Raw genomic sequence first — 11,250 nt, 5'->3', positions numbered from 1 at the left:
AGAACTTGAAAGGCAACAAAGGCGAAAGATAGAGCTTTCTTGCATGCAAAAAGGAAACTTTTTCTCTTCATCGGGTGAAAGTTCAAAGAGTGTTTTCATTTTGATTCTAGACATTTTCAGGACAGGACGGTGCTCGGAGCTTCCCCAGTTGTGCAATCTTTTGTCCTACAGCGCAGAAAGTGTCTCTAAGCAAAGCACGGAGAGGCCAGGGCAGCCGGCATCTGATATTAATGAAGTGTTACTTGGCACGGACAAGTTTGCAGTCCTTCCAAGCCGGCTGACATAATTCAAAGTAGGAAAAGACCCTCCCACTTGGGCTTGGGGTGGGGGGAGCTCCTCTGCCTGCCTGACTGGCTCTGGAACAGAGAGAGCTGTTGTCATCTGAAGGACTTTAGAAAGTCATCAATCCATACTAAGAGCAGTGAGGAAAAGGAAAGCAAGTGTTATGCCCTTCCGCAGAGGGAGCCTCGGCTGCCTGTAGCTGGTACCAAGTTGGGGCTCCGGAGTCCTGGACTGGCATGCTCGACAGACGCCTCCTTTCTCCTCGCCCTGCACGCATTCTTCCTGGGGTAAGCGGCTGGGAGGGAGGCAGGCCAGACTCATGGTGGGGTTTCAGAAAAAAGCAGGATGTGCTCAACTGCTAAGGAGCTCAGGCTGAAGTCAAGTTGATTGTTTTTTTTAAACATTGCCTTGTCTTGCTGGAAATGTCACGCACAGCGTAATTGCTGAAACGCAGAGGAGGTTTCAGCGAGTGAAGTTGTAACTCTGGATTTAGAGGGTAGGTTACTGAGATCCATTGGTTGTAGAAGGAGTGGGGAGAAAACTTAGGGAAACACCGTGCAAAGTGCAAATGCTTTTCCCAGCTTCCTGCCAGCACTTGTTGCCTTGCAAATCATTCTGACAGCTTCTCTGCGGAGCTGTTTGCTTGTTTGTTTCTCAGGGCTTTTAGGATGATCTGACTTCCTGTGTTGCTGCAGATTCCGATCTTACTGCTGTTTGTCACTATAAAAGTTTTTAATATGCTGAAGTGCAGATGTGAGAGATTGAAAAATACTCGGCACAGTGCATTACCACAGTAGGTGGCTACTGGGGACTTTGGATTGGTTCAGAACTTTTACAGCAAGGATCACATCATAATATCATAACAAGAACATTACTTTGTATAAGTTTGTGATATAGCTTTATGGACAATGGTCCTATTACTCAGCCTCAGTTTCATCATCTGTAAAAATAGGAATAATTATATATTAAGAGAATTTAAAAACAAATCATTTTGGTAATGATATGATTATCATTATTTTGGGAGGGCTTTAGAAAAAAATTATCCCAGGGCCTAAAATCTAATTCCAGAGCCCAGGCGTGGTGGCACACACCTGTAATCCTGGCACTCTGGAAAGCTGAGGCAGGAGGATCAAAAGTTTAGACCCACCCTGGGGAACTTCATGTCTTAGGGAGACCCTGTCTCAAAATAAGAAACAAAAAAGGGCTGAGCATGTGCTTCAGTGCAAAGGCCCTGGGTTCAATCCCTACTACTGAAGGGAAAGAAAAGAGCCTATAAGTAAAAAAAGAAAATCATAAAATTACAAATGCCTGTGCTAACAGGGCACAAAAATTAAGGCCAAATAAATAAAGCTGATCTAACATTCTTTCAATAGAAAACTAAGAAATATTTTGGTGGTAATTATTTATGTTTCATCATATGGAAAGTACAATCAACTCTGAGATGGAGCTTAATTTTATGTGCTTTTGATGATCTTCATTACATTTCACTGTATTTCCTTCTACATTTTCTAAAGATACAGAACACCCCTTGCTTCTGCTGGCCTCATTAAATTATCTAAGCCATAGTTATACCCCGGTAGGCTCTAACATGGTAATTTAGGCACTATTCATGAAGGGATCTGGGCATACAGTGCTTCACGTGTTTCTGAAATTTTCAAATGCCACGCACATTTAATTTAGAAATTGTTCAGTACCCATGCAGTTGTCCCTACTTTGAAGGATATTTGGAATAATCACTTCTGGTAGACTTACCTGTTTTCTAAAAATATTATCAGATATGAATGAATTGCTATGGTTGTTCCTGAAAATGAATTCTATTAAGAACTAGCAAGAAGGGTGGAGGGAGTGAAGGGAGGGCAGGGACAAGGGGAAAAAATAAGAACCAAGATCTGTCATGTAAAGGTACAAGATCCCAATGATGAATGTAACTGTACTGTTTGCCTTAAATGTACCAGTAAACTTAATGGGGGAGGGATTAGCAAAATATATAACCCCAAACTCACATTTTAAAATATCTAAAATGCCAAATACACTGTACTCATTTTGAATACTTGCAACCATGAAAATACATACAGTATTGTCAGTGTTATTTAATAGGAACATCAGTCTATATGATTCTAAAATAGTTGCATGAGTGATGGATCCTACGGCAAATTTCAGCCCTATTTTAAAGTATTGTGGATAGTGTGCCCATGAAGTTTCAACCTTTTAAACAAATTCTATTCTTTTATTCCCTATGGCCTGGCCGCTCCTCACTGACTAACACCTGTGTTTGGGTAGGGCTTTACAAAGGCATAGATTTTTGTTTAATGGCGAAAGTTTAAAATAACTCTTTATAAAGACTTTCTTATGTAACTATTACCCCTTGCAATCAAGTCTTCCTCAAAGTTCTGTAGTAATGACAGAAAAGTCTCTTTCTAGATTGCACAATAACATAAATGGAAAGAATTTTATACGTATATTATATGTTTCTGTATGCATTAAATAATGGGTTTTTTTAGGCTGCTAAACTATCTGGTCTTTATTTTTTTTTTCTCCCCCTACAGGGGAATGAACTCAGGGCAATCATACTGAACTCCTAGCACTCCCAGAACTCCTTTATTTTGAGACAGCATCTTGCTAACTCACTAGGTTGCCCGTGTTAGGCTCAAACTTGGAATCTTCCTGCCTCAGCCTCCCAGGGTGCTGGAATTATCCACAGGAACCATTATACCTGACTTTCACTTAATTTTTATCCTGCATAAGAATGAAATTAAGAAGTCAGTGCCAGTGGATAGAGATCATTCTTTTTTCACTGCCCAAGTGTGTGTGTGAAGTCTGCCTAGTATTAAGTGTGCTTATCTTTTCATGCATTCTGGTAGCATGGTATTGTAGATTCTCTGAACGTGATATGTTTACTGACTAGAATTGCGTACCATTTTCTTAGCATAAGATTATTACTTACTTGGGCTGGGGAATGTAGCTCAGTGGCATCGTGCCTGCCTCATAAGTGCAAGATCGTGAGTTTGATTCCCAGTACTCCCCCCAAAAAATTAGTACTTCCTCCATCCTCTTTTTACTCTTCCTCCTCATAAAAATGATCTTTCAGATTTGTGAATAATAGATGTGGTGATATGCAGATCACTTAGTACAGTACCCACAGCAGTTATTAACTGCTTTCCTACAGCTTCTGCAGTAGCTGAGGATGGAAAGACTTAGCTCTCAGATGCCAGACAATACTTGTGATAAGCAGCAAGGAAAAGTTATGAAGTATTTTTAATCTCATATCATAGGAAAGGGAAAAGAGAGATTAGCATCTAACTAGCAATATAACATACTAATTTTATCACAATGTACAAAACATTAGGTATTAAGGATTACATCAAATAGAGTTGCACAGTGTCACTTTAATTTCCATTAAGTGAATCACCAGTGAAGGTGAATTCACTGGAATATTTTATGTAGTCTTTGTATGTTGGTCACTTATTTCATTAGGCTTCCTATATTTAGATTAAAATGTGATTTTTGCTTGTGAAATATTAAGAGTAGCTCTTACAGATGAACCAAGACAGGTATTCCCCCGTCCAGAACCAGCTATCAAAATATTTCCTAAATGTATATTGTAACACCGTGGTGGTGTCACTAAAGGTACTTTGAGAATCTACAGCATCAGTGTAACTCGAATTTAAGCCTCAATTTTGGGAAGTGGAATGGTAAGTTTTTGACTTTATGCAGATATCTGATTGTATTTTGAACAGAGAGCTAGTATTATATAGAAGAAAAAGTTATTCGACTCCAGCTGCAGCTGATATGAAAAGTGAATCGTCTCCCATTTGGGTTTGTAAAGTTTAGGCTTGTAAATTGCCAAGGGGAGCAACAGCCAGTACATCACCAAGTTTTTGTTAATTCCGAGCTCTCAGGGGCTGAGGGACCCCGAGCTCTGTGGTTCCAGGGGAGCTCCTCCTTTCACTGGCCTTTCAGAGGCTCACCACCTTTCCCTGGCTACATTGTTTCTCGGTGAGTGACTTGCTGTATTTTTTGTACTTTAAAATGAGGTGCAGTTGAAAATTATGGTGTACATTTAAATTTCTAATACATTTTTACATAAAGGACACATTGCCACTGATTTCCCTCAGAACACTCCCTCTTACTTGGTACACAGTGACCCTGTCATTCTTGCCACCTCCTGAAGCAGTTCTGGAGTCCTCCTTCCATGTTCTTATGAGGTGTGACCACATATACAGTGCATGTTGGCACCAACTGGCATTCAGCAGAAAGGCAAGCTTGTAAACTCATTAGAAGGTGGCCTCTTGATCTTATTCACTGTATCTGACACTGTGTGACTTACAGCACTTCCCTAAAGGCAAAATGACCAGAAAGGCAAATGTTTCAAGATAATTGAGGACATCAAGGCAGCCGCAACAGTCAACTAAAGACAAAAAGAGGATTTCCAGAGCTGTGTGAGAAAGGCCAAGATATCTAATAGGATGGACACATCAAGAGGGTGAGCCACTGTGCCAAAGAGGGAATGGAAATCAGCAACGGGAAAATAACGCAATGACAGAAATAACTCAGTACCTTTCAGTGATGATTCTCAGTGTAAATCATGTCAATAGCCCAGTCAAAAGACAAATTGGCAGGATGGATTAGGAGACAAAAAACCAACAATATACTGTGTACCAAAAACACACTTAGTCCAAAAAGAAATTCACAGATTAAAAAAATCAAAGACTGGGAAATAATACTCCGTGCAACCAGAACCCAGAAAAAGGCAGCAGTAGTTATCCTAATATCAAGCAAAGTGGAATTCAATCCAAGACTAATCAGAAGAGGCAAAGACTATTAGTACATGTTGGTTAAGGGTACAATTAAATAGGAGATAACAACTGTAAACATACATGCACTGAGCACCAGTATATCCAACTTCCTAAAATAAACACTGTGGGACATAAAAGATCAGATAAATCACAACACAGTTATGGTAGAGGACTTCAATACCCCACTATCATAAGTAGATCAACTACCTAAAAAGTACTAGTAAACTCAATGAAAAAAAATAGATCAACTAGACAGAAAATCAACAAAGAAATACCAGAATTGGACCAAATCTTCAAATACACGAATTTAAGAGATATCTATGGAGTGTTCCACCAACACCAACATAATACACATTCTTCTCAGCAGCACATGGGATTTTCTTCAGAATAAATATTAGCCCATAAAGCATGCGAAAGAATCAAATTATCCCATGTATATTATCAAATCATAGTGCCATAAAACCAGGAATCAATGGCCAAAAAAAAAAAAAAAACCCTGCAGAAATTATGCAAACACATAGAAATTAAACAAGACCCTTTTAAAAAATGATCAGTGGGTCACAGAAGAAATCAAGCAAAAAATAGTTCTTAAAATGAAATGATAATGCCATGCTGTCATTATGGGACACAATAAAAGCAGTCCTCAGAGGAAAGTTAGTATTGTTACTACTCACATCAAAAATAAGAACCAAGATATATCATGTAAACATACAGATTCCCAATGATGAATGTCATCATATTGTATATCTAAAATGTAAAAAATAAACTTGTTTTTTTTTTTTTTTTTGGTACCAGGGATCAAACCAGGACCTTGTATTTATGAGGCAGGCAGCAGCACCACTGAGCTAAATCCCCAGCCCTAAAAAATAAACTTAATAATAATAAAAAAAAAACAGAGTGAGCCCAAATAAATAACCTAAAGATTCAACTCCAGTTCCTAGAAAAACAAGAACAATCCAAAGCCAAAGCTAGTGAGACAAAGGAAAATTTAAAAATCAGAGCAAAAATGAATGGAAATGAGACTAAAATAACAATACAAATAATTAATGAATCAATGAGCTGGTTCTTTGAAAGAATAAACAAAATAGACAAACTCCTAACCAATCTTACCAAAAAAAAAAAAAAACAAGGAAAGAAAAGACTCACATGAATGCAATTGGAAATAAAAAAGACTAAATCACAACAAACACTGCTGAATCTATAAGATTACTAGCAACTGCTTTGAGAACATGTACTGTAATAAATTGGAGAATTTGGAAAAAATAGGTAGATTCCTAAACACATACGAATTACTAAAACTAAACCAAGAAGATATAAAAAATGCTAAATAATCCAGTAGCCAGGCAATGAAATTGAAGAATTTAAACAACAAAAAAACTACCAATTAAGAAAAGCCCAGGTCCTGATGGATTCACTGCTGAATTCTACAAGAACTTTAGGAAAGATCTAAAGCCACTTCTCTCAGGCACTTCACTGAAATTGAAAGGGAAGGCGTACTCTCAAAGTCATTCCTGGTAGCTAGTATTACCCTGATTCCAAATCCAGAAAAGGACCCAGCCAAAACAGAGGCAAGCTCATCTCTTTAACTAACATAGACACAAATATCCTCAACAAGATACTGGCAAACAGATTGCAGTAAGTCATTAAAAAGATTATGCACCATGACCAGGGTTCATCCCAGGGATGGATGGTTCAACATATGCAAATCAATGTGTTATGTACCACATTAACAGAAGCAAGAACAAAAATCACATGATCATCTCAACTAACATAGAAAAAGCCTTTGACGAAAATCCAGCCTCCATTCATAAACTAAAAACCCTGATGAAAATAGGTCTGGAAGAATTTTGTCTCAATCTAATGAAAGCCATTTATAATCAACCAACAGGCAACATCATATTAAATGGGGAGAATCTGAAAGTTTGCCTCTAAAATCAGGAACAAGACAGAGATGTCTGCTCTCACAGCTCCTGTTCAATATAGTTCTTGTAACATTAGCCATAGCAATCAAGCAAGAGAAAGAAATAAAAGGGATATGTATAGGGAAGGAAGTTAAATTATTATTATTATTCATAGATGACATAATATTCTAAATAGAAGACCCCCAAAATTCCTCCAAAATACTCCAAGATTAATAACCAAATTCAGTAGCATAGCAAGATGCAAACAACACAAAAATCAATTGCATTTCTGTATACCAGTAATAAACTCACTGAGAAAGAAAAATAGGAAGTCAGTATCATTCACAATAGTTTCACAAGAAACATTAAAAATTTAGGAATTAATCTGAGGAAGGAAGAGACCTCTACATTGAAACTACAGGAATTGAAAGGCCTCTAAATGAAAACTACAGTACTCTGAAAAAGGAGATTGAAAAGAACATCAGAAAATGGAAAGACATCCACTGTCCCTGGATGGGGAGAACCAACATCTTCAAAACTAATATACAAATTTAATGCAATCCCAATCAAAATATCAATAGCATTCTTCAAAGAACTATACAGAAACACCCTAAAATTCATATGGAACCAGGAGAGACCTCAAATAGCAAAATTAATCCTGGGTGATAAGAACAAAGCTGGAGGCATCTTCCTCTGTCCCTCTCTCCATGGATTTCTAGTTATACCGCAAAGCTACAAAGATAAAAACAGCATGGTATTGCCAATAAAATAAATGCATGGATTGGTGGAACAGAATAGTGTAGAAAAAACTCCAGGCACATTCAACTACCTGACCTTTGACAAAGAGATCAAAACATAAACTGGAAGAAAAATAGACTAACAAATGGTGCTGGGAAAACTGGCTATCCACATGCAGAAGATTGAGTGTAGACCCATACCATGTACTAAATTACAATACAAAATGGATCAAAGATCTAAATGTTAAAACAGAAATACTTAATCTGCTGGAAGATAAACAGAACCCTAATTACACAAGAAATAATCCACACGAATCCACAAATAGAATCATATCAAATTTAAAAGCTTCTCCATAACAAAAGAAACAGTGAACAAAATGAAAAGACATGGGAAAACTTTTGCCAGCTCTTCCTCAGACAGAGGACTGATATCTAGAATGTATGAAAACACACACGCAAAACTAGACCCCTATAATGAAAAACTTGGTCAAAAAGTGGACAACTGAAATGAACAGAAATTTCTCAGAAGTTCAAAGAGCCAACAAATAGATGAAAAAGATTTTCAACATCTCTGGTCAGATATGCATCAAACATCAGATATGCAAATCAAAACACTGAGATTCCATTTTACTCCAGAAAGAATGGCCCTCAGCTGGAAATCAAATGAAAACAAATGCTAGTGAGGCTATGGGGAAAAAAGAACCCTTATACATTGTTGGTGGGATGTGAACTAGTTCAGCTACTTTGAAATTCAGTGTGGAGATGCTTCAAGAAAGTCAAAGAAGAAATCCCATTTGACCTAGCTATTCCCCTACTAGGTAGTTCTCAGAAGAGCTGAAGACATCATACTATACACATCCATGTTTATAATAGCATAACTTACAATAACTAAATCTTGGAAGTGGCCTCTATGTCCATCAACAGATGAATGGATAAAGAAAATGTGATATTTATGTACAGTGGAATATTACTTTATAGTCAAGAAGGATAAACTTGAGTCATTTGTGGGAAAATGGATGCACCTTGAAACCACAATGTTAAGTGAAGCAAGTCAGACACACAAGCTTAAATATTACGTGGTTTATCTTATATGGGAAACACAAAATATAAATAAAGGCCAAAATAAAGGATAAATGATAGGAAACAGGGAGATAGATCTTTTGCAAATGGAAAGGGCACTGAGAGATGGAGGGAGGGAAGGGGGAGAAAGAGGAGGGGAAGAGGAAAAAAGTAGGAAGGTCTGTTATGTACATGTACTAACGTCCTACGAGGAATGTGCTCATTGCGTACTATACACTGGTACTAATAAAAAACTAAAATTAAAAAGGAAGTGGCAAGAACTATAGAAGAAGTGTGTTTGAAATGGGGGGTGTTTTGAGGGGAACTAATAGTGATATATCTTTTACTATAACAATACTTTTAAAAATTTGGGGCCAGGGATTTAGCTCAGTGGTTCTGACGCCTGCCTCACAAGCACAAGGTCCCCAGTACCCAAAAAATAAAAGAATAAAAAAAATTAAAAATAAAATTTAAAAATTTAAATACTCACTGTACTTTTCAATTAGATTTTTTGGGGCTGCAGATTTAGCTCAGTGGTTCCACTGCCTGCCTCACAAGCGCAAGGACCCATGTTCTATTCAATTACTTTTTTTGTTGTCATTAGCTATGTGAATGGTAATTACCTGCCTGTAAACCTTGGTCGGATTCCACCACTGTGTTACCTGTTGGTGGCATTTTAAGCATCAGTGGAAAGTCTGACCTATGAAATCGTCCATGATCTGTATCTGTGCTACCAACAACGCGAAATGGGTGTGCTCCTGAGACAAGAGTTCATGCCACCCATATGGCTATCCTCTCTCCAGAGTCTATTTTGTATGAGTCTGAATCTTTATAGTTACTCAGGAATAGAAAACAGCTGTAAGAACATGATAAGATGATAAGATACCTTCCTGTACTTCAAGGAGGAGATTAAGATATTTCTTGACTCCAACACTGGTTTTTTAGTTTGAGAACAAGTGGATCAAGATCTCCAGGATCGTTTTTTTGCCTACAAAATGAAGGTGATTAGCCTTATCTCTCTACTTCTGTGTTCATGAGGATGTAAAGGCCCCAAAGGTGACACATTATAGTCAGGGTCCCTCAGAACAGCCGTCTCTCACTTAGTTGTTTCTTTGAAACCCTCACGATGGTTTGAGGTGTGAGTGGTCCATACTGGTAGCTGGCTGTCAGCAGCACAGGTATTTCTACAGCACTGGGCCTGATGAACCTGAGATCCTTCCAGTTGGGTCCACACTTCTGGTCACTTTTGTGTTTTCATTTCACAGGGTTTAACGTTCCATAAAAATCATTAGAAGGACTGTTTCAAGGCTAAGTTCCACATTGGGAGGTTTTGAGCAACTAGCCCATCTCAGCTTGCAGGCTTTGACAGTGGCCTGCAACTGTCAAAGTTAATTTTGTCATAGTTAATTTGGCGTTTGGCTGTCTCTAAAAGAGATATATGTACCCACTCAACTGTGGCACTATAGAAAAAAGAAAACATGTTATTGCCAAAAATATTGATCACTCGCCCCCAACTTTTTGTGTTGAAGACTATCTAAGTGAAGTTACACTGGCCTCTCTGGTTGAGGAAGTTACCATGTACTTGGATGATATGATCTGATTTTAAAAAAATATTCGTGACTATATGGATAATGAGAAATAAAGAATCATGAATCTCTAGACATAAATATTTACAGAATTCTCAGGATAAAACGTCAGCTGAAAATTTGGCATCTGTGGAATTTAGTTAGGATTTAGGGTCTATTGAGTGGAAAATAGATTTGCAAACTGTCTCTTTAAAATGATTTAAATCTTAGACCATAGAGTTTGTACATTGTTGTGTGGGCTCCATTTGAACTCAGTAAAAGTTATATTTTGCCAGGCACGGTGGTGCAAACCTGTAATCCCAGCACTTGGGAGGCTGAGGCAGGAAGATCACTGTGTATTCGATAGACTATCCTGGATTACATAGCGAGACCCTGTCTCAGACCAAACAAACAAAAAGTTAATATTTCAAAGGGACTTCAAGCCTACCCCCTTTTCTGTTTCATATGAGGGGTAGGCATTTTCAGGACTTTGTAAGGGGTCTGGCATGATTGGCATTTCCATGAGAGCCTCCTCTTAACTCCTTCTGTATAACTTTCAAAGCATTAGGTGCTGGGACTGGGACAAGATAGTGGTAGAGATATTATGGAAAGTTATTTGTTTAAAGAGACCCCCCAAGAAGAACAATTTCCACTAAACCTCAGATAGAGCTATCTGAAGTAATAACAGAGTGTGTGATAATACTGGCTCTTGATTACCAGTGCAATATCTGCTTTGAAGCTGACAAAATAAATATCGGTTTAATTTCTACAGCTGAGTAAGAATGCATGACTTTTGTGGGACTGTTTTCCATTCTGGCAGCATAACCCTGGCGTTCAGCATGTCATTAAAACTGAAGACAGTCTGCTGAGTGAAATAAGCCAGACACACAAGGACAAATATTTTTGTGAC

General features: G+C 37.9%; 1 protein-coding gene across 1 annotated transcript in view; it reads left to right on the top strand.

Moving 5' to 3' along the window:
• The first annotated feature begins 372 nt into the window (after positions 1-372).
• The window catches only part of Cacnb2 (calcium voltage-gated channel auxiliary subunit beta 2), a 150,583-nt gene continuing 139,705 nt past the window's right edge, over positions 373-11,250 (top strand). Inside the window, exon 1 of the mRNA XM_010608546.3 lies at positions 373-569. Within this exon, the coding sequence (XP_010606848.1) occupies positions 519-569 (51 nt within the window). The 5' untranslated portion in view covers positions 373-518. The remainder of the gene's footprint in view (positions 570-11,250) is intronic.

Source organism: Fukomys damarensis, unplaced genomic scaffold, assembly GCF_012274545.1.
Source record: "Fukomys damarensis isolate Sample0158 unplaced genomic scaffold, DMR_v1.0_HiC HiC_scaffold_37, whole genome shotgun sequence".
In the NCBI taxonomy this organism is placed as follows: Eukaryota; Metazoa; Chordata; class Mammalia; order Rodentia; family Bathyergidae; genus Fukomys; species Fukomys damarensis.
This window is presented reverse-complemented; position numbering and strand designations above follow the sequence as displayed.